Below are 23,757 nucleotides of genomic sequence, written 5' to 3'. Positions count from 1 at the left end.
CCCTATATAACATTCTAGGTCACACAAGGGAAACACTCAGCAGTGAATAGCTGCAGTAACAAGTGATAGGGTGATCCCTATATAGCATTCTAGGTCACACAAGGGTAACACTCAGCCCAGAATAGCTGCCGTAACAAGTGATAGGGTGATCCCTATATAACATTCTAGGTAACACAGGGGTAACACTCAGCACAGAATAGCTGCAGTAACAAGTGATAGGGTGATCCCTATATAACATTCTATGTCACACAATGGTGACACTCAGCAGAGAATAGCTGCAGTAACAAGTAATAGGGTGATCCCTATATAACATTCTAGGTCACACAAGGGTAACACTCAGCACAGAATAGCTACAGTAACAAGTGATAGGGTGATCCCTATATAACATTCTAGGTCACACAAGGGTAACACTCAGCCCAGAATATCTACAGTAACAAGTGATCCCTATATAACATTCTATGTCACACAATGGTGACACTCAGCAGTGAATAGCTGCAGTAACAAGTAATAGGGTGATCCCTATATAACATTCTATGTCACACAATGGTGACACTCAGCAGTGAATAGCTGCAGTAACAAGTAATAGGGTGATCCCTATATAACATTCTAGGTCACACAAGGGTAACACTCAGCACAGAATAGCTGCAGTAACAAGTGATAGGGTGATCCCTATATAAAATTCTAGGTCACACAAGGGTAACACTCAGCACAGAATAGCTGCAGTAACAAGTGATAGGGTGATCCCTATATAACATTCTAGGTCACACAAGGGTAATAGCACAGAATAGCTGCAGTAACAAGTGATAGGGAGATCCCTATATAACATTCTAGATCACACAAGGGTAACACTCAGCACATAATAGCTACAGTAACAAGTGATAGGGTGATCCCTATATAACATTCTAGGTCACACAAGGGTAACACTCAGCACAGAATAGCTACAGTAACAAGTGATAGGGTGATCCCTATATAACATTCTAGATCACACAAGGGTAACACTCAGCACAGAATAGCTACAGTAACAACTGATAGGGTGATCCCTATATAACATTCTAGGTCACACAAGGGAAACACTCAGCAGTGAATAGCTGCAGTAACAACTGTTAGGGTGATCCCTATATAACATTCTAGGTAACACAGGGGTAACACTCAGCACAGAATAGCTGCAGTAACAAATGATAGGGTGATCCCTATATAACATTCTAGGTCACACAAGGGTAACACTCAGCAGTAAATAGCTGCAGTAACAAGGGATAGTATGATCCCTATATAACATTCTATATAACACAAGAGTAACACTCAGCACAGAATAGCTACAGTAACAACTGATAGTGTGATCCCTATATAATATTCTAGATCACACAAGGGTAACACTCAGCACAGAATAGCTACAGTAACAAGTAATAGGGCGATCGCTATATAACATTCTAGGTCACACAAGGGTAACACTCAGCACAGAATAGCTGCAGTAACAAGTGATATGGTGATCCCTATATAACATTCTAGGCCACACAAGGGTAACATTTAGCACAGAATAGCTACAGTAACAAGTGATAGGGTGATCCCTATATAAAATTCTAGGTCACACAAGGGTAACACTCAGCACAGAATAGCTGCAGTAACAAGTGATAGGGTGATCCCTATATAACATTCAAGGTCACACAAGGGTAACAGCACAGAATAGCTCCAGTAACAAGTGATAGGGAGATCCCTATATAACATTCTAGATCACACAAGGGTAACACTCAGCACATAATAGCTACAGTAACAAGTGATAGGGTGATCCCTATATAAAATTCTAGGTCACACAAGGGTAACACTCAGCAGTAAATAGCTGCAGTAACAAGGGATAGTATGATCCCTATATAACATTCTATATAACACAAGAGTAACACTCAGCACAGAATAGCTACAGTAACAACTGATAGTGTGATCCCTATATAATATTCTAGATCACACAAGGGTAACACTCAGCACAGAATAGCTACAGTAACAAGTAATAGGGCGATCGCTATATAACATTCTAGGTCACACAAGGGTAACACTCAGCACAGAATAGCTGCAGTAACAAGTGATATGGTGATCCCTATATAACATTCTAGGCCACACAAGGGTAACATTTAGCACAGAATAGCTACAGTAACAAGTGATAGGGTGATCCCTATATAAAATTCTAGGTCACACAAGGGTAACACTCAGCACAGAATAGCTGCAGTAACAAGTGATAGGGTGATCCCTATATAACATTCAAGGTCACACAAGGGTAACAGCACAGAATAGCTGCAGTAACAAGTGATAGGGAGATCCCTATATAACATTCTAGATCACACAAGGGTAACACTCAGCACATAATAGCTACAGTAACAAGTGATAGGGTGATCCCTATATAAAATTCTAGGTCACACAAGGGTAACACTCAGCACAGAATAGCTACAGTAACAAGTGATAGGGTGATACCTATATAACATTCTAGATCACACAAGGGTAACACTCAGCACAGAATAGCTACAGTAACAACTGATAGGGTGATCCCTATATAACATTCTAGGTCACACAAGGGAAACACTCAGCAGTGAATAGCTGCAGTAACAAGTGATAGGGTGATCCCTATATAGCATTCTAGGTCACACAAGGGTAACACTCAGCACAGAATAGCTACAGTAACAACTGTTAGGGTGATCCCTATATAACATTCTAGGTAACACAGGGGTAACACTCAGCACAGAATAGCTGCAGTAACAAGTGATAGGGTGATCCCTATATAACATTCTAGATCACACAAGGGTAACACTCAGCACAGAATAGCTACAGTAACAAGTGATAGGGTGATCCCTATATAACATTCTAGGTCACACAAGGGTAACACTCAGCAGTAAATAGCTGCAGTAACAAGGGATAGTATGATCCCTATATAACATTCTATATAACACAAGAGTAACACTAAGCACAGAATAGCTACAGTAACAACTGATAGGGTGATCCCTATATAACATTCTAGGTCACACAAGGGAAACACTCAGCAGTGAATAGCTGCAGTAACAAGTGATAGGGTGATCCCTATATAGCATTCTAGGTCACACAAGGGTAACACTCAGCCCAGAATAGCTGCCGTAACAAGTGATAGGGTGATCCCTATATAACATTCTAGGTAACACAGGGGTAACACTCAGCACAGAATAGCTGCAGTAACAAGTGATAGGGTGATCCCTATATAACATTCTATGTCACACAATGGTGACACTCAGCAGAGAATAGCTGCAGTAACAAGTAATAGGGTGATCCCTATATAACATTCTAGGTCACACAAGGGTAACACTCAGCACAGAATAGCTACAGTAACAAGTGATAGGGTGATCCCTATATAACATTCTAGGTCACACAAGGGTAACACTCAGCACAGAATAGCTACAGTAACAAGTGATCCCTATATAACATTCTAGGTCACACAAGGGTAACACTCAGCACAGAATAGCTGCAGTAACAAGTGATATGGTGATCCCTATATAACATTCTAGGCCACACAAGGGTAACACTCAGCACAGAATAGCTACAGTAACAAGTGATAGGGTGATCCCTATATAACATTCTAGGTCACACAAGGGAAACACTCAGCAGTGAATAGCTGCAGTAACAAGTGATAGGGTGATCCCTATATAGCATTCTAGGTCACACAAGGGTAACACTCAGCACAGAATAGCTACAGTAACAACTGTTAGGGTGATCCCTATATAACATTCTAGGTAACACAGGGGTAACACTCAGCACAGAATAGCTGCAGTAACAAGTGATCCCTATATAACATTCAAGGTCACACAAGGGTAACACTCAGCACAGAATAGCTGCAGTAACAAGTGATATGGTGATCCCTATATAACATTCTAGGCCACACAAGGGTAACACTCAGCACAGAATAGCTACAGTAACAAGTGATAGGGTGATCCCTATATAAAATTCTAGGTCACACAAGGGTAACACTCAGCACAGAATAGCTGCAGTAACAAGTGATAGGGTGATCCCTATATAACATTCTAGGTCACACAAGGGTAATAGCACAGAATAGCTGCAGTAACAAGTGATAGGGAGATCCCTATATAACATTCTAGATCACACAAGGGTAACACTCAGCACATAATAGCTACAGTAACAAGTGATAGGGTGATCCCTATATAACATTCTAGGTCACACAAGGGTAACACTCAGCACAGAATAGCTACAGTAACAAGTGATAGGGTGATCCCTATATAACATTCTAGATCACACAAGGGTAACACTCAGCACAGAATAGCTACAGTAACAACTGATAGGGTGATCCCTATATAACATTCTAGGTCACACAAGTGAAACACTCAGCAGTGAATAGCTGCAGTAACAAGTGATAGGGTAATCCCTATATAGCATTCTAGGTCACACAAGGGTAACACTCAGCACAGAATAGCTACAGTAATAACTGTTAGGGTGATCCCTATATAACATTCTAGGTAACACAGGGGTAACACTCAGCACAGAATAGCTGCAGTAACAAGTGATAGGGTGATCCCTATATAACATTCTAGATCAAACAAGGGTAACATTGAGCACAGAATAGCTACAGTAACAAGTGATAGGGTGATCCCTATATAACATTCTAGGTCATACAAGGGTAACACTCAGCAGTAAATAGCTGCAGTAACAAGGGATAGTATGATCCCTATATAACATTCTATATAACACAAGAGTAACACTCAGCACAGAATAGCTACAGTAACAACTGATAGTGTGATCCCTATATAATATTCTAGATCACACAAGGGTAACACTCAGCACAGAATAGCTACAGTAACAAGTGATAGGGTGATCGCTATATAACATTCTAGGTCACACAAGGGTAACACTCAGCACAGAATAGCTGCAGTAACAAGTGATATGGTGATCCCTATATAACATTCTAGGCCACACAAGGGTAACACTCAGCACAGAATAGCTACAGTAACAAGTGATAGGGTGATCCCTATATAAAATTCTAGGTCACACAAGGGTAACACTCAGCACAGAATAGCTGCAGTAACAAGTGATAGGGTGATCCCTATATAACATTCTAGGTCACACAAGGGTAACAGCACAGAATAGCTGCAGTAACAAGTGATAGAGAGATCCCTATATAACATTCTAGGTCACACAAGGGTAACAGCACAGAATAGCTACAGTAACAAGTGATAGGGTGATCCCTATATAAAATTCTAGGTCACACAAGGGTAACACTCAGCACAGAATAGCTGCAGTAACAAGTGATAGGGTGATCCCTATATAACATTCTAGGTCATACAAGGGTAACAGCACAGAATAGCTGCAGTAACAAGTGATAGGGTGATCCCTATATAAAATTCTAGGTCACACAAGGGTAACACTCAGCACAGAATAGCTGCAGTAACAAGTGATAGGGTGATCCCTATATAACATTCTAGGTCACACAAGGGTAACAGCACAGAATAGCTGCAGTAACAAGTGATAGGGTGATCCCTATATAAAATTCTAGGTCACACAAGGTAACACTCAGCACAGAATAGCTACAGTAACAAGTGATAGGGTGATCCCTATATAACATTCTAGATCACACAAGGGTAACACTCAGCACAGAATAGCTACAGTAACAACTGATAGGGTGATCCCTATACAGGGAGTGCAGAATTATTAGGCAAATTAGTATTTTGACCACATCATCCTCTTTATGCATGTTGTCTTACTCCAAGCTGTATAGGCTCGAAAGCCTACTACCAATTAAGCATATTAGGTGATGTGCATCTCTGTAATGAGAAGGGTTGTGGTCTAATGACATCAACACCCTATATCAGGTGTGCATAATTATTAGGCAACTTCCTTTCCTTTGGCAAAATGGGTCAAAACAAGGACTTGACAGGCTCAGAAAAGTCAAAAATAGTGAGATATCTTGCAGAGGGATGCAGCACTCTTAAAATTGCAAAGCTTCTGAAGCGTGATCATCGAACAATCAAGCGTTTCATTCAAAATAGTCAACAGGGTCGCAAGAAGCGTGTGGAAAAACCAAGGCGCAAAATAACTGCCCATGAACTGAGAAAAGTCAAGCGTGCAGCTGCCAAGATGCCACTTGCCACCAGTTTGGCCATATTTCAGAGCTGCAACATCACTGGAGTGCCCAAAAGCACAAGGTGTGCAATACTCAGAGACATGGCCAAGGTAAGAAAGGCTGAAAGACGACCACCACTGAACAAGACACACAAGCTGAAACATCAAGACTGGGCCAAGAAATATCTCAAGACTGATTTTTCTAAGGTTTTATGGACTGATGAAATGAGAGTGAGTCTTGATGGGCCAGATGGATGGGCCCGTGGCTGGATTGGTAAAGGGCAGAGAGCTCCAGTCCGACTCAGACGCCAGCAAGGTGGAGGTGGAGTACTGGTTTGGGCTGGTATCATCAAAGATGAGCTTGTGGGGCCTTTTCGGGTTGAGGATGGAGTCAAGCTCAACTCCCAGTTTCTGGAAGACACCTTCTTCAAGCAGTGGTACAGGAAGAAGTCTGCATCCTTCAAGAAAAACATGATTTTCATGCAGGACAATGCTCCATCACACGCGTCCAAGTACTCCACAGCGTGGCTGGCAAGAAAGGGTATAAAACAAGAAAATCTAATGACATGGCCTCCTTGTTCACCTGATCTGAACCCCATTGAGAACCTGTGGTCCATCATCAAATGTGAGATTTACAAGGAGGGAAAACAGTACACCTCTCTGAACAGTGTCTGGGAGGCTGTGGTTGCTGCTGCACGCAATGTTGATGGTGAACAGATCAAAACACTGACAGAATCCATGGATGGCAGGCTTTTGAGTGTCCTTGCAAAGAAAGGTGGCTATATTGGTCACTGATTTGTTTTTGTTTTGTTTTTGAATGTCAGAAATGTATATTTGTGAATGTTGAGCTGTTATATTGGTTTCACTGGTAAAAATAAATAATTGAAATGGGTATATATTTGTTTTTTGTTAAGTTGCCTAATAATTATGCACAGTAATAGTCACCTGCACACACAGATATCCCCCTAAAATAGCTATAACTAAAAACAAACTAAAAACTACTTCCAAAACTATTCAGCTTTGATATTAATGAGTTTTTTGGGTTCATTGAGAACATGGTTGTTGTTCAATAATAAAATTAATCCTCAAAAATACAACTTGCCTAATAATTCTGCACTCACTGTATAACATTCTAGGTCACACAAGGGAAACACTCAGCAGTGAATAGCTGCAGTAACAAGTGATAGGGTGATCCCTATATAGCATTCTAGGTCACACAAGGGTAACACTCAGCCCAGAATAGCTGCCGTAACAAGTGATAGGGTGATCCCTATATAACATTCTAGGTAACACAGGGGTAACACTCAGCACAGAATAGCTGCAGTAACAAGTGATAGGGTGATCCCTATATAACATTCTAGATCACACAAGGGTAACACTCAGCACAGAATAGCTACAGTAACAAGTGATAGGGTGATCCCTATATAACATTCTAGGTCAAACAAGGGTAACACTCAGCACAGAATAGCTGCAGTAACAAGTGATAGTATGATCCCTATATAACATTCTATGTAACACAAGGGTAACACTTAGCACAGAATAGCTACAGTAACAAGTGATAGGGTGATCCCTATATAACATTCTAGGTCACACAAGGGTAACACTTAGCACAGAATAGCTACGGTAACAAGTGATAGGGTGATCCCTATATAGCATTCTAGGTCACACAAGGGTAACACTCAGCACAGAATAGCTACAGTAACAAGTGATAGGGTGATCCCTATATAACATTCTAGGTCCCACAAGGGTAACACTCAGCAGTAAATAGCTGCAGTAACAAGGGATAGTATGATCCCTATATAACATTCTATATAACACAAGAGTAACACTCAGCACAGAATAGCTACAGTAACAACTGATAGGGTGATCCCTATATAACATTCTAGGTAACACAGGGGTAACACTCAGCACAGAATAGCTGCAGTAACAAGTGATAGGGTGATCCCTATATAACATTCTAGATCACACAAGGGTAACACTCAGCACAGAATAGCTACAGTAACAAGTGATAGGGTGATCCCTATATAACATTCTAGGTCCCACAAGGGTAACACTCAGCAGTAAATAGCTGCAGTAACAAGGGATAGTATGATCCCTATATAACATTCTATATAACACAAGAGTAACACTCAGCACAGAATAGCTACAGTAACAACTGATAGGGTGATCCCTATATAACATTCTAGGTCACACAAGGGAAACACTCAGCAGTGAATAGCTGCAGTAACAAGTGATAGGGTGATCCCTATATAGCATTCTAGGTCACACAAGGGTAACACTCAGCCCAGAATAGCTGCCGTAACAAGTGATAGGGTGATCCCTATATAACATTCTAGGTAACACAGGGGTAACACTCAGCACAGAATAGCTGCAGTAACAAGTGATAGGGTGATCCCTATATAACATTCTAGATCACACAAGGGTAACACTCAGCACAGAATAGCTACAGTAACAAGTGATAGGGTGATCCCTATATAACATTCTAGGTCAAACAAGGGTAACACTCAGCACAGAATAGCTGCAGTAACAAGTGATAGTATGATCCCTATATAACATTCTATGTAACACAAGGGTAACACTTAGCACAGAATAGCTACAGTAACAAGTGATAGGGTGATCCCTATATAACATTCTAGGTCACACAAGGGTAACACTTAGCACAGAATAGCTACGGTAACAAGTGATAGGGTGATCCCTACAGGGAGTGCAGAATTATTAGGCAAGTTGTATTTTTGAGGATTAATTTTATTATTGAACAACAACCATGTTCTCAATGAACCCAAAAAACTCATTAATATCAAAGCTGAATAGTTTTGGAAGTAGTTTTTAGTTTGTTTTTAGCTATAGCTATTTTAGGGGGATATCTGTGTGTGCAGGTGACTATTACTGTGCATAATTAGTAAGGAAACTTAACAAAAAACAAATATATACCCATTTCAATTATTTATTTTTACCAGTGAAACCAATATAACATCTCAACATTCACAAATATACATTTCTGACATTCAAAAACAAAACAAAAACAAATCAGTGACCAATATAGCCACCTTTCTTTGCAAGGACACTCAAAAGCCTGCCATCCATGGATTCTGTCAGTGTTTTGATCTGTTCACCATCAACATTGCGTGCAGCAGCAACCACAGCCTCCCAGACACTGTTTAGAGAGGTTTACTGTTTTCCCTCCTTGTAAATCTCACATTTGATGATGGACCACAGGTTCTCAATGGGGTTCAGATCAGGTGAACAAGGAGGCCATGTCTGTAGATTTTCTTCTTTTATACCCTTTCTTGCCAGCCACGCTGTGGAGTACTTGGACGCATGTGATGGAGCATTGTCCTGCATGAAAATCATGTTTTTCTTGAAGGATGCAGACTTCTTCCTGTACCACTGCTTGAAGAAGGTGTCTTCCAGAAACTGGCAGTAGGACTGGGAGTTGAGCTTGACTCCATCCTCAACCTGAAAAGGCCCCACAAGCTCATCTTTGATGATACCAGCCCAAACCAGTACTCCACCTCCACCTTGCTGGTGTCTGAGTCGGACTGGAGCTCTCTGCCCTTTACCAATCCAGCCACGGGCCCATCCATCTGGCCCATCAAGACTCACTCTCATTTCATCAGTCCATAAAACCTTAGAAAAATCAGTCTTGAGATATTTCTTGGCCCAGTCTTGATGTTTCAGCTTGTGTGTCTTGTTCAGTGGTGGTCGTCTTTCAGCCTTTCTTACCTTGGCCATGTCTCTGAGTATTGCACACCTTGTGCTTTTGGGCACTCCAGTGATGTTGCAGCTCTGAAATATGGCCAAACTGGTGGCAAGTGGCATCTTGGCAGCTGCACGCTTGACTTTTCTCAGTTCATGGGCAGTTATTTTGCGCCTTGGTTTTTCCACACGCTTCTTGCGACCCTGTTGACTATTTTGAATGAAACGCTTGATTGTTCGATGATCACGCTTCAGAAGCTTTGCAATTTTAAGAGTTCTGCATCCCTCTGCAAGATATCTCACTATTTTTGACTTTTCTGAGCCTGTCAAGTCCTTCTTTTGACCCATTTTGCCAAAGGAAAGGAAGTTGCCTAATAATTATGCACACCTGATATAGGGTGTTGATGTCATTAGACCACACCCCTTCTCATTACAGAGATGCACATCACCTAATATGCTTAATTGGTAGTAGGCTTTCGAGCCTATACAGCTTGGAGTAAGACAACATGCATAAAGAGGATGATGTGGTCAAAATACTCATTTGCCTAATAATTCTGCACTCCATGTATATAACATTCTAGGTCACACAAGGGTAACACTCAGCACAGAATAGCTGCAGTAACAAGTTATAGGGTGATCCCTATATAACATTCTAGATCACACAAGGGTAACACTCAGCACAGAATAGCTACAGTAACAAGTGATAGGGTGATCCCTATGTAGCATTCTAGGTCACACAAGGGCAACACTCAGCACAGAATAGCTGCAGTAACAAGTGATAAAGTGGTCTCTGTATAAAATTCTAGGTCACACAAGGGTAACACTCAGCACAGAGTAGCTACAGTAACAAGTGATAGGGTGATCTCTATACAACATTCTACATCACACAAGGGTAACACTCAGCAGTGAATAGCTACAGCAACGAGTGATAGGTTGGTCTCTATATAAAATTCTATGTCACACAAGGGTAACACTCAGCAGTGAATAGCTGCAGTAACAAGTGATAGGGTGATCTCTATATAACATTCTAGGTCACACAAGGGTAACATTCAGCAGTGAATAGCTACAGTAACAAGTGATAGGGTGATCCCTGTATAACATTCTAGGTCACACAAGGGTAACACTCAGCACAGAATAGCTGCAGTAACAAGTGATAGGGTGATCTCTATATAACATTCTAGGTCACACAAGGGTAACACTCAGCACAGAATAGCTGAAGTAACAAGTGATAGGGTGATCCCTTTATAACATTCTAGGTCACACAAGGGTAACACTCAGCACAGAATAGCTGCAGTAACAAGTGATAGAGTGATCCCTATATAACATTCTAGGTCACACAAGGGTAACACTCAGCACAGAATAGCTGCAGTAACAAGTGATAGGGTGATCCCTATATAACATTCTAGGTCACACAAGGGTAAGACTCAGCAGAGAATAGCTGCAGTAACAAGTGATAGGGTGATCGCTATATAGCATTTTAGGTCACACAAGGGTAACACTCAGCAGAGAATAGCTGCTGTAACAAGTGATAGGGTGATCTCTATATAACATTCTAGGTCACACAAGGATAACACTCAGCAGTAAATAGCTGCAGTAATAAGTGATACAGTGATCCCTATATAACATTCTACATCACACAAGGGTAACACTCACCTTTATATATCATGATATATTGTCCTGTTTGTCACAACTATATCTATCTTTATTAGAAGTGATAAATTAAAGACCCTGGAAAATACCACTTAGATTCCAGACCTGATTTTAAAACATGTAAAGTTTATAATCACTTTAATAAATGGTCCAGCTTTTCAAATGTGTATCCTGTTTTTATATACGGCTCTACTTTAAAAAAACATAATTTTTGTAAGAACTTACCTGATAAATTAATTTATTTCATATTGGCAAGTATCCATGAGCTAGTGACGTATGGGATATACAATCCTACCAGGAGGGGCAAAGTTTGCCAAACCTCAAAATGCCTATAAATACACCCCTCACCACACCCACAATTAAGTTTAATGAATAGCCAAGTAGTCGAGTGAAAAAGAAAGGAGTAAAAAGCATCACCAAAGGAATTTGGAAATAATTGTGCTTTATACAAAATAATCATAACCACCATAAAAAGGGTGGGCCTCATGGACTCTTGCCAATATGAAAGAAATTAATTTATCAGGTAAGTTCTTTCATGTAATTGGCATGAGTCCATGAGCTAGTGACGTATGGGATAGCAATACCCAAGAAGTGGAACTCCACGCAAGAGTTACTAGAGAGGGAGGGATAAAATAAAAGCAGCCATTTCGCTGAAAAAAATAAATCCACAACCCAAATATAAGTTTATTCTCAAAAATGAAAGGAAAAAATTAAAACATAAGCAGAAGAATCAAACTGAAACAGCTGCCTGAAAAACTTTTCTACCAAAAACTGCTTTCGAAGAAGCAAATACATCAAAATGGTAGAATTTAGTAAATGTATGCAAAGAAGACCAAGTTGCTGCTTTGCAAATCTGATCAACTGAAGCCCACAAAGTGGAGACTGACCTAGTAGAATGAGCTGTAATCCTCTGAGGCGGGGCCTGACCCGACTCCAAATAAGCGTGATGAGACAAAACCACAATGCCAAAGAAAACGGCAGAAGCCTTCTGACCTTTCCTGGAACCAGAAAGGATAAAAAATAGACTAGAAGTCTTCCTGAAATCTTTAGTAGCTTCAACATAATATTTCAAAGCTCTTACCACATCCAAAGAATGTAAGGATCTCTCCAAAGTATTCTTAGGATTAGGACACAAGGAAAAGACAACAATTTCTCTATTACTATTATTAGAATTCACAACCTTAGATAAGAATTTAAATAAAGTCCGCAAAACTGCCTTATCCTGATGAAAAATCAGAAAGGAGATTCACAAGAGAGAGCAAATAATTCAGAAACTCTTCTAGCAGAAGAGATGGCCAAAAGAAACAACACTTTCCAAGAAAGTATTTAAATGTCCAAAGAATGCATAGGCTCAAATGGAGGAGCCTGTAAAGCCTTTAAAACCAAATTAAAACTCCAAGAAGGAGAGATTGATTTAATGACAGGCTTGATTTGAACCAAAGCCTGAACAAAACAGTGACTATCAGGAAGCTTAGCAATCTTCCTGTGAAATAAAACAGAAAGAGCAGAGATTTGTCCCTTCAAGGAACTTGCAGACAAAACCCTTATCCAAACTATCCTGAAGAAACTGTAAAATTATAGGAATTCTAAAAGAATGCCAAGAGAATTTATGAGAGAAACACCATGAAATGTAAGTCTTCCAAACGCGATAATAAATCTTTCTAGAAACAGATTTACGAGCCTGCAACACAGTATTAATCACAAAGTCAGAGAAACCTCTATGACTAAGCACTAAGCGTTCAGTTTCCATACCTTCAGATTTGAAATCCTGATGGGAAAAAACGGACCTTGAAACAGAAGGTCCAGCCTTAATGGACATGGCCAAGGTTGGCAACTGGATATCCGAACAAGATCCGCATACCAAAACCTTTGAGGCCATGCTGGAGCCACCAGCAGCAAAAGCGATTGCTCCATGATGATTTTGAAGATCACTCTTGGAAGAAAAACTAAAGGCGGGAAAAATATAAGCAGGTTGAAAACACCAAGGAAGTGTCAACGCATCCACTGCTTCCGCCTGAGGATCCCTGGAGCTGGACAGGTACCTAGGAAGTTTCTTGTTTAGATGAGAAGCCATCAGATCTATTTCTGAAAGACCCCACATCTGAACAACCTGAGAAAAGACATCTGGATGGAGGGACTACTCCCCGAATGTAAAGTCTGACAGCTGAAATAATCCGCTTCCTAATTGTCTATACCTGGGATATGAACCACAGAATTAGACAGGAGCTGGAATCTGCCCAAGCAAGTTTCTGGGATACTTCTTTCATAGCTTAAGGACTATGAGTCCCATCCTGATGATTGACAAATGCCACAGTTGTGATATTGTCTGTCTGAAAACAAATGAACGGTTCTCTCTTCAACAGAGGCCAAATCTGAAAAGCCCTGAAAATCGCATGGAGTTCCAAAATATTGATTGGTAATCTCGCCTCTTGAGATTTCCAAACCCCTTGCACTGTCAGAGATCATCGAACGTAATTTCGCGCCAAAAATGACGCAATATACTTTGGCATTTCGCACCCTCGCTGAAACTGACAGTCTGCAAAAGGAAATATACTGAAACCTGAATCATGGCAAATATAAGTACAATACATATATTTAGAACTTTATATAAATACATAAAGTGCCAAGCCATAGCTGAGAGTGCCTTAAGTAATGAAAACATACTTACCAAAAGACACCCATCCACATATAGCAGATAGCCAAACCAGTACTGATACAGTTATCAGTAGAGGTAATGGTAAATTGAGAGTATATCGTTGATCTGAAAATGGAGGTAGGAGATGAATCTCTACGACCGATAACAGAGAACCTATGAAATAGATCTCTAGTGAGGAAAACCATTGCATTCAATAGGTGATACTCCCTTCACATCCCTCTGACATTCACTGTACTCTGAGAGGAACCGGGCTTCAAAATGCTGAGAAGCGCATATCAACGTAGAAATCTTAGCACAAACTTACTTCACCACCTCCATAGGAGGCAAAGTTTGTAAAACTGAATTGTGAGTGTGGTGAGGGGTCTATTTATAGGCATTCTGAGCTTTGGGAAACTTTGCCCCTCCTGGTAGGATTGTATATCCCATACATCACTAGCTCATGGACTCTTGCCAATTACATGAAAGAAACTACATACATCTTTACTTGTGGTTATTCTGTCTTTATATATAAACCTACCTTTCAAAACTATACCCTTCTCTATATGTGGTTATACTTTATATACAGCCCTACACTGTCAAAATTGAACACATTTTTTATTTATTGTCCCTTCTGTCAAAATGAAGTCCATCTTTATATAGAGTACTGACTGTCAAAACTATGAGGTCCATTTATCAAGCTCCGTATGGAGCTTGTGGGCCCGTGTTTCTGGTGAAGACTCACCAGAAACAGCAGTTATGAAGCAGAGGTCTAAAGACTGCTGCTCCATAACCCTGCCCGTCTGCTCTGAGCAGGCGGACAGGAATCTCCACAATTCAACCCGATCAAGTACGATCGGGTTGATTGACACCTCCCTGCTGGCGGCCGATTGGCCGCGAGTCTACAGGGGGCGGAGTTGCACCAGCAGCTCTTGTGAGCTGCTGGTTCAATGTTGAATACGGAGAGCGTATTGCTCTCCGCATTCAGCGAGGATCAGGTCCGCAAGACCTTTGATACATAGGCCCCAATATCTCATCTGCATGCTCCTATGTTCCTATGCATGGTTCTTCTATCAAACCTTTACACATCTTTATATATATTCCTACCTGTCAAAACTATTTATATATATATATATATATATATATATATATATATATATATATATATATATATATATATACCTCTTCCCCAGGTTTCATGACACCTGCTGAGCACTTGAAGTTTGATAGTCTGGTTTCTTCTCACAACAAATTTTGGATTCCATGTGTCTGGTTTGCAAATCTGGCAGTGACCGCAAGGACCGAAGGAAGAATCCGGGACAATGTGGTTCTGCAGCTGATCCTGAAAGTGAGATTATGAGAATAATAAGCAATGTGAATACACTATGGGCTAGAATACAAGTGGAGCGCACTTGTTTGCACCATAGCGATAAGGGGTATATCGCTAGGGTTTGCACTTATGGGGCTTATTGCTCGTATTACAAGTTGAAAGTAAACACGATCTAGTGAGCAAAATCGGGATTTACGCTAGAATCATTACCGCAATTTCAGAGTTAAATGTTTGGCGAAAATAACAAGTTGCACAAAACACTTCAAAAATATATTACAAAGTACACTTATAATATCACCGTCTAATAAAAAATGTTTAAAAAAAATATTACACAAAAAAGTTATGATATGAGATCTCGGGTGTTAGAAAAAAAAAGCTGCCAAAGTGCTTTAACATAGAGATACATACATATACATGTCTAATGATGTACTGTATATATATATATATATATATATATATATATGTGTGTGTGTGTACATATGTATTTATGTATTTATATGTATATATAGGTATTTACAAACATATATGCACATATAAACACATAAATACAAATGTACTCATATATATATATAGACATATATATAAGTGCATTAGAGCCTTTTGCTGTCAAGTAGATTGAGAGATACACACATATACATGTATTTGTTTCTATATGTGGGCTCTTATATCTATTTATATATATATGTCCAGTTATATGTATATGTATCTTTTCCAATATATGCATCACATCTGTTAGTTTTGAATACATAAGGGTTTACCATATATGACGTGATATATCTTAAGTGTAACAGTGGGTTGTGTCCTTTCACTTTTATCTATTTATATTTATTTTTATTTGTAGCTTTGGTTTGTTGTGCACAGTAACATGAGTGAATGTTAGACCATACCTTTCTAGAGGTGCTTATCACATTATCCTACACATATGATGCAACTTTATTCATGTATATTGATATATGCTTTGATGTAAAATATAGATAAAGTACAGTCACTAATTAAATATGGAATATACTTTATTGGAAAGTTAAGAATTTAACTTTACTCCATCTTATTCAAGTTAATTTAATTAAATTTAACTGAATTTAGTCCATTTTATCCATTTAATTAATTATTAGTGGCAGACTATATACAGGTGAAACTCAATAAATTAGAATATCATGCAAAAGTTCATTTATTTCACTAATGCAACTTAAAAGGTGAAACTAATATATGAGATAAACTCATTACATGCAAAGCAAGATAGTTCAAGCCGTGATTTGTCTTAATTGTGATGATTATTTACCGCTAGAGCAAAAAACAGTTTACTTTCAACTTGTAATATGAGCGCAACCCAACTAGCGCAAAAATCTTAATTCTAGCGAAGTTATTGCTCTAGCAGACAGGTCTACTTGTGATTTAGCTCTATATGGCTTATTTAGATGTTTGCTAAGTAGTTACGATTCTGCTGCTACTGTGGGCAACTAAAGAATAATCACAATCAAGCTGTGCCTTCGAGAGTTTGTGTGCAATAGGGGATAAAATAGAGGTGTGTGTACTCCTTTTGCTTAGGTGTGTCTGCTGTCAGGGTTAGGATCAGTGTTGGGTTATTGCTCAGCTACTAATGTTAAATAATTGACCATTAATGCTGAAAAAAAAGGGACAGTCTAGTCAAAATTAAACTTCATGTTTGAGATAGGGCATGTAATTTTAAACAACTTCCAATTCACTTTTATCATCAAATTTGCTTTGTTGTCTTGGTATTCTTAGTTGAAAGCTAAACCTAGGTAGACTCATGCTAATTTCGAAGCCATTAAAGGCTGCCCCTTATCTCAAGTGCATTTGACAGTTTTTCACAGCTAGTGGGTGTTAGTTCATGTGTGTCATATAGATAACATTGTGCTCACTCCTGTAGAGTCAGCACTGATTGGCTAAAATGCAAGTCTGTCAAAAGCACTGAGATAAGGGGGCAGTCTGCAGAGGCTTAGATACAAGGTAAGCACAGAGGTAAAAAGTGTATTAATAGAACAGTGTGAGTTACACAAAACTGGGGAATGTGTAATAAAGGGATTATCTATCTTTTTAAACAATAACAATTCTGGAGTAGGCTGTTCCTTTAATTAAATTTGTGGCCCAGCAAAGGGGATGAAGTTCTGTGCTATGTCCAAGCAGCTGATCAAGAGAATAAGGGGTCCATTTATTAATGTGCGGACAGACATGATCTGATATAGTGAATTATGTCTGCCGCACATCGATAAATGCCGACATCATACACTGTCTGCATTTATCATTGCACCAGTAGTTATTCTGAACTGCTGGTGCAATACCACCCCCTGCACATTCACGGCCAATCGGCCGCTAGCAGGGGGTGTCAATCAGCCTGATCGTATGAGATCGGGTGGATTGCTGTCCGCAACCTTAGAGGTGGCGGGCGAGTTAAGGAGCAGCGGTCTTAGGACCGCTGCTTCTTAACTTCCGCTTCAGCCGAAACTGAAGCGGAGTGGGTCTGAGGGAGCATACGCTGCTTCATAAATAGACCCCTAACTGTACACTACAGTGAGATATCATTTAGTAGATTATTTCTGTGCACTATTTAGCACCAAATCTCATCTACAAGCCATACTGGAGGACAACGGAAGCTGCTGAATCTGATACTGATGTTAATCGGAAATCCAGTGCTAAATAAAAACACTCTCAGCTGAAAAAGTGTTATCTAATATGGATCCTGTTGTCTTATTATCCCAATGCAATGTATGGGGCGTATAGTACTTTACATAGAATGGACTGAGAAGATTGCAGATTACAGCGGTCTCAAATGTCCTGCATACTGCGGGATTGTCACAATCTCAGAACTGTCCCTCCCACAGCTTCCCCTTTACGGTAAATGTATCAGTTTCCAAAGTAAAACGGTGGCTGCCCCTAATCTGCCTAAAGCTCAGTCACACTCAGAGCCAGCCCAACCCCACCCACTTTAAATCCATGACTCCCACAAAACCCCTAGACCAGGGGTCAGCAACCTTGGCACCCCAGATGTTTTGGAACTATGTTTCCCATGATGCTGAGACACTCTTTAGCCTAGCTGTCTGAGCATCATGGGAAATGTAGTTTAAAACATTTGGGGTGCCAAGGTTGCTGACTTCTGCCCTTGACACCACTCACAAATTTCCCTCACATTGGCCTCTGGAGAATGTTGGGAAGTGTTGAATGGAATGTTAGGAAGTTTAGACTGGAATTGAGGTCAGTGATTGGTGCATCGTTTCACCTCATGAGTATCTTAGTAATATCTAAATTTAGGACTCTAATAACATGACTTTTTCCTTGTTCCTTTTAGCATTAGTGACATGTGTTATACAATGTGATCATTTCCCCCCAGGAGCTGAATTCTCTGCGCACACAGTGTGGGAGACTTTATGGCTACGACTGGATCAGCATCCCGCTGGTGTACACCCAGGTCAGATGTCACAGCGTATTATAACAGGCTACTGCAGTTGTGAATTCCACTCCCTGGACCATTTTACTTTCTATTACGTGCCTGTTCTTCTGTCTATTGGACAACTTCAGATTTGGTGAACCATGTTGGAAAAGTGCCCAAACTTCAGTTAATTTTCTAAAAAAAATCTCTGAATAGGCAATTGAACCTTTGTTTTTAAATTTAAAGGGATTTAAAGACACATTTGATGAGTTTTTTTCCTTTTAAATCCATAACATAAATTGAAGCTTACTGTCTATTTACAGGACACACTTTTGCTATAATGCATATTTTTCCTGCCCTTTCACTTACCAGACATAATTTGGCTTATTCACTTCCTGTATTCTCTTGTTGTCTCATTCTTTCTGTGATTTGCCATAGGTGGTGACAGTGGCAGTGTACAGCTTTTTCCTAGCTTGTCTGATTGGTCGTCAGTTCCTAGATCCTCAGAGAGGATACCCTGGACATGATCTGGACCTCTATGTCCCAGTCTTTACTTTGCTTCAGTTTTTTTTCTACGCAGGCTGGTTAAAAGTAAGTAAATTCAAAGGTTCAGTATTTCTCCCATATTCCAGCCCAGATATCCTGATGACCAGCTCACCTATGTTGTTCTTTATCTGCAGGTGGCTGAGCAGCTAATTAACCCTTTTGGACAAGATGATGATGACTTTGAAACCAACTGGCTTATTGACAGGAACCTTCAGGTATGCTTGGAATGAAAGTATTATTATTATCAGGTATTTGTAGAGCGCCAGCATATTCTACAGCGCTGTAAACATAGTCGGTATACAGGATAGCTTTTGTAGGGATCAAGTGGGTAGAGGGCCCTGCCGAGAGTTTCACTGTTGCAGTCAGCTCTTATGAAGGCGATTTGCAAACAGCTGTGCTCATAGGCTTACATTCTAATGGGTTCAAGGGGAAAGCAATGGAGTTAGGAAAGGTAAGTGTTGGTTGTAAGCATCCCTGAAAAGTAGAGTTTTTAGGGAGCGCTTGAAGCTGTTAAAGCTAGGGTAGAGTCTTGTGGAGCGAGGCAGGGAGTTCCACAAGATGGGGGCCAGTCTGGAGAAGTCCTGTAAATGGGAATGTGAGGAAGTAACAAGAGAGGAGGAGATCCTGAGCTGATCGAAGGGGACGGGAAAGAGAGACAAGTTCTGAAATGTAGGGGGGAGCAGTGCAGTTAAGAGCTTTGTATGTCAGAGTGAGGATTTTGTGTTTAATCCTAGAGGCAAGAGGAAGCCAGTGAAGGTATTAGCAGAGAGGTGCAGCAGATGAAGAGCGACAAGTAAGGAAGATGAGCCTGGCAGAGGCATTCATAATGGATTGTAAATGAGCTATGCGGCAGCTTGGTAGACCAGAAAGGACGGAGTTGCAGTAGTCGAGACGGGAAAGGATGAGAGAGTGGATTAAAATCTTGGTTGTATCTTGTGTAAGGAAATGTCTAATTTTAGAGATGTTTTTAAGGTGGAAGCGGCAGGCTTTAGCCAAGGACTGAATGTGAGGAGTGAAGGAAAGATCTGAGTCAAGTGTGACCCCAAGACATCGGGCATGCGGGGTAGGAGTAATGATGGAATTATCAACAATTATAGAAATTTTGGGGGTGGAGACATTGGAAGAAGGGGGAAAAATAAGGAGTTCAGTTTTGGAGAGATTTAGCTTAAGGTAGTGAGAGGACATCCAAGATGAGATATGAGAAAGATAGTTAGTGACACGGGTTAGTAAGGAAGGAGGTAGGTCTGGTGCAGAGAGGTAGATTTGGGTTTCATCGGCATACAAATGATATTGAAACCCATGGGACTTTATTAAGGAACCTAATGATGACGTGTAGTTTGAAAAGAGAAGGGGACCGAGGACAGAGCCTTGAGGTACCCTAACAGATAGTGGTAACGGGACAGAGGATGCTCCGGAGAAGGCTACACTAAATGTACGGTTAGTCAGATAGGAAGAGAACCACAAGAGAGCTGTGTTGCCAATGCCGAAGGATTGGAGGGTTTGGAGCAGAAGAGGGTGGTCAACAGTGTCAAAGGCTGCAGACAGGTCAAGGAGGATAAGCAGAGAGAAGTGGCCTTTGGATTTTGCTGTAAGTAGGTCATTGGTAACCTTGACAATTGCTGTCTCTGTAGAGTGATGGGGATGAAATCCAGATTGCAGTGGGTCAAGAAGAGAGATTAGTGTAAGGAAATGGGATAGACGTGCGTATACTAGCTTTTCGAGGAGCTTTGAGGCAAGAGGGAGTAGGGAAATAGGGCTGTAGTTGGATGGGGAGGTTGGATTGAGGGAAGGTTTTTTGAGGATAGGTGTGACCAGTGCATGTTTTAGAGATGAGGGAAATATACCAGTGCTGAGGGAGAGGTTGTAAATGTGTGTGAGTATGGGGGTGAGGGTAGAAGAGAGGGAGGGGAGTAGCTGTGAGGGGATGGGGTCAAGGGGACAGGTAGTGAGGTGGGAGGACAGTATAAGGGCAGAAACTTCATCCTCATTAACAGGGGCTGCATTTTTGGATATTTGGGTTTTGGATGATTATGAGCTTTTGAGGGGATGGGAGATTGGTAGTATGTTGAGAGCTGATTTCACTTCTGATGGAGTAAATTTTGTTATTGAAGTGGCTGGCAAAATCTTGAGCTGAGAGAGAGGTTGTATTAGGAGGTGGGGGTGGGCGGAGAATAGTATTGAACGTGGAGAACAGACGTTTTGGGTTAGAGGAAAGAGAAGAGAGGAGATTAGAGAAGTATTGTTACTTATAGACATTAAGGGCAGAATAGTAGGAGTTCAGGATGAACTTGTAGTAAAGAAAGTCAGCTGAACTCCTCCAGTGTCGCTAAGCAGTATGGGAACATCTGCGTAGGTACCGTGTCAGAGGAGTATGCCAGGGCTGAGGATGAGAGTGTGGTTTCAGAGCTATAAGGGTGCAGTTATACTTGCAGATAGATTGGTCAGGGCACGAAAAGGAGGTGATGGATGAGAGGAGAGGTTTGAGAGAGCTAGCGAGCTGTTGCAGATCTAATGACTTAGTGCTTCTGTGAAGTTTGGTGTGAGGGGTAGAGGGAGGGGGAGTTGTAGGTAGGGAAGTGATGTTGCAAGTTAGGAGATGATGGTCAGAGAGAGGAAATGGGAAGTTTGTTAAATTTGAGATAGTGCAAATCAGATCAAGGGAATGACGATCTTTGTGAGTGGGAGAATCAGTCCATTGTGACAGGCCGAAAGAGGAAGTGAGTTGAAGAAGTTGTTTTGCAGAGCAGGCAGTGGGATTGTCAAGAGGGATGTTGAAGTTGCCAAGAATGAGGGCAGGGGTGTCTGAGGAAAGGAAATAAGGAAGCCAGGCAGCAAAGTGATCTAAAAATTGAGTTGGGGAGCCAAGGGGGCGGTATATGACTGCAACACGTATAGAGAGGGGAGAGAATAACCGAATCATGTGTGCTTCAAATGAAGAAAATGTGAGTGAAGAGAAGGGCTGTATTTGTTGAAAGGTACCACACAGCCTATTATGACATGGTCTTGGTGCATGTGGAATTTAAAAAGCCACCTAGGGACCCTAATTCAGACATCTCCTCTTTCATTGTCCATGTACATGGGCTTCCACATTTCTTTTTTTTTCAGGAGGGGAAGATGGCAATAAACTGACTCAAACTAAAATATAGAAAGTTACAGGGATAGGTAAATTCCACCATACTATACTAGCATGATAGAGGAGTGGAAAACGTTTTAGAGGTATTTTAGAGGTATTTTACAGCAAAAAGCTAAATAAATAATGACTGTATATTTTATTTTATTTTCCTTAATTAAACATTTTGTGAAAAATAATCTATTGAGTTTAATGTCCTTTTAAGGAAGATTTTGTTTCCTGAAATTTAGATGTATTCTATTTCCACCACCACAAATGTTTCCTCCTCACCCCTATATCTTGATACATAGATTGAAAGCTGTGTTGTGCATTTTCCTTGGAACAGGCAGTTTCACCGGTTATTTTCCTCTCCAGGTGTCGCTGCTCGCTGTAGATGAGATGCACCAAGATGTGCCGCCCCTCGAAAAGGATTTGTATTGGAACGATTCAGACCCACAACCCCCATACACAGCATCCACTGCAGAGACTCGCAGACCATCCTTCCAGGGCTCTGCCTTTGACCTAAGGTGAGAGCATCCATTCTGCCTTGTATCACTGTACTCATTTGTAATGATCTGCTGTTCAGTCTTAAAGGGGCAGTATAAATCAATTTTCATATACCTGCATGTAATAGACACTACTATAAAGAAGAATATGCAAAGATACTGATCTAAAGATCCAGTATAAAGCCTTTTAAAACTTACTTAGAAGCTCCCAGTTTAGCACTGTTGATGAGGTTAGGCTGGGACATCTAGTAAAAGGGGCTGGGAAAAAAGGAACAGCAGACACTCCCCCTTCCCCGCATATGAAAAGACAGATTATACAAACAGAAGCCGCAGGAATCTATATACATCCGTATACATCTAAAATTGTGTGCTGATTTTCAGACTCCTAACCAAGCCCCAATGTTATTAAAAAAATAAGCAAAACTATACATTGTTACAAAAACACCCCGAAATGGGCTAAATAAATAGATTATCTACAAAACATTTATGAAAATAAAAATCTAGTGTACAATGTCCCTTAACCCCTTAAAGACACGAGTCGTACAGGGTAAGTCGCACACAACCTGGTCTTTAAAGACCAGCAACGTACCCTGTACGACTTTGGGGATTAAAGCGGCTGGAAGCGATCCTGATCGCTTCCAGCTGCTTTACGGTTATTGCAGTGATGCCTCAATATCGAGGCATCCTGCAATAACATTTTTCCCCCATCCGATGCAGAGAGAGACACTCTGTGGCCCTCTCTGCGCCAACATCGATGGCCGCAATCGTTGGTGGGTGGGAGCTGACGTGGGAGGCGGTGGGCGGCCATCGATGAAAGGCTGAAGA

General features: G+C 40.7%; 1 protein-coding gene across 1 annotated transcript in view; it reads left to right on the top strand.

Moving 5' to 3' along the window:
- BEST1 (bestrophin 1) overlaps positions 1-23,757 on the top strand; it is a 107,813-nt gene that overhangs the window by 68,512 nt on the left and 15,544 nt on the right. Inside the window, exons 4-8 of the mRNA XM_053720462.1 lie at positions 15,250-15,404; positions 18,733-18,810; positions 19,210-19,362; positions 19,452-19,532; positions 22,802-22,953. Of these exons, the coding sequence (XP_053576437.1) occupies positions 15,250-15,404; positions 18,733-18,810; positions 19,210-19,362; positions 19,452-19,532; positions 22,802-22,953 (619 nt within the window). The remainder of the gene's footprint in view (positions 1-15,249; positions 15,405-18,732; positions 18,811-19,209; positions 19,363-19,451; positions 19,533-22,801; positions 22,954-23,757) is intronic.

The sequence above is a fragment of the Bombina bombina genome, chromosome 7, assembly GCF_027579735.1.
Source record: "Bombina bombina isolate aBomBom1 chromosome 7, aBomBom1.pri, whole genome shotgun sequence".
NCBI classification, from domain to species: domain Eukaryota; kingdom Metazoa; phylum Chordata; class Amphibia; order Anura; family Bombinatoridae; genus Bombina; species Bombina bombina.
The sequence above is the reverse complement of the archived record's forward strand: the minus strand, read 5'-3'. Positions and strand labels throughout refer to the sequence as shown.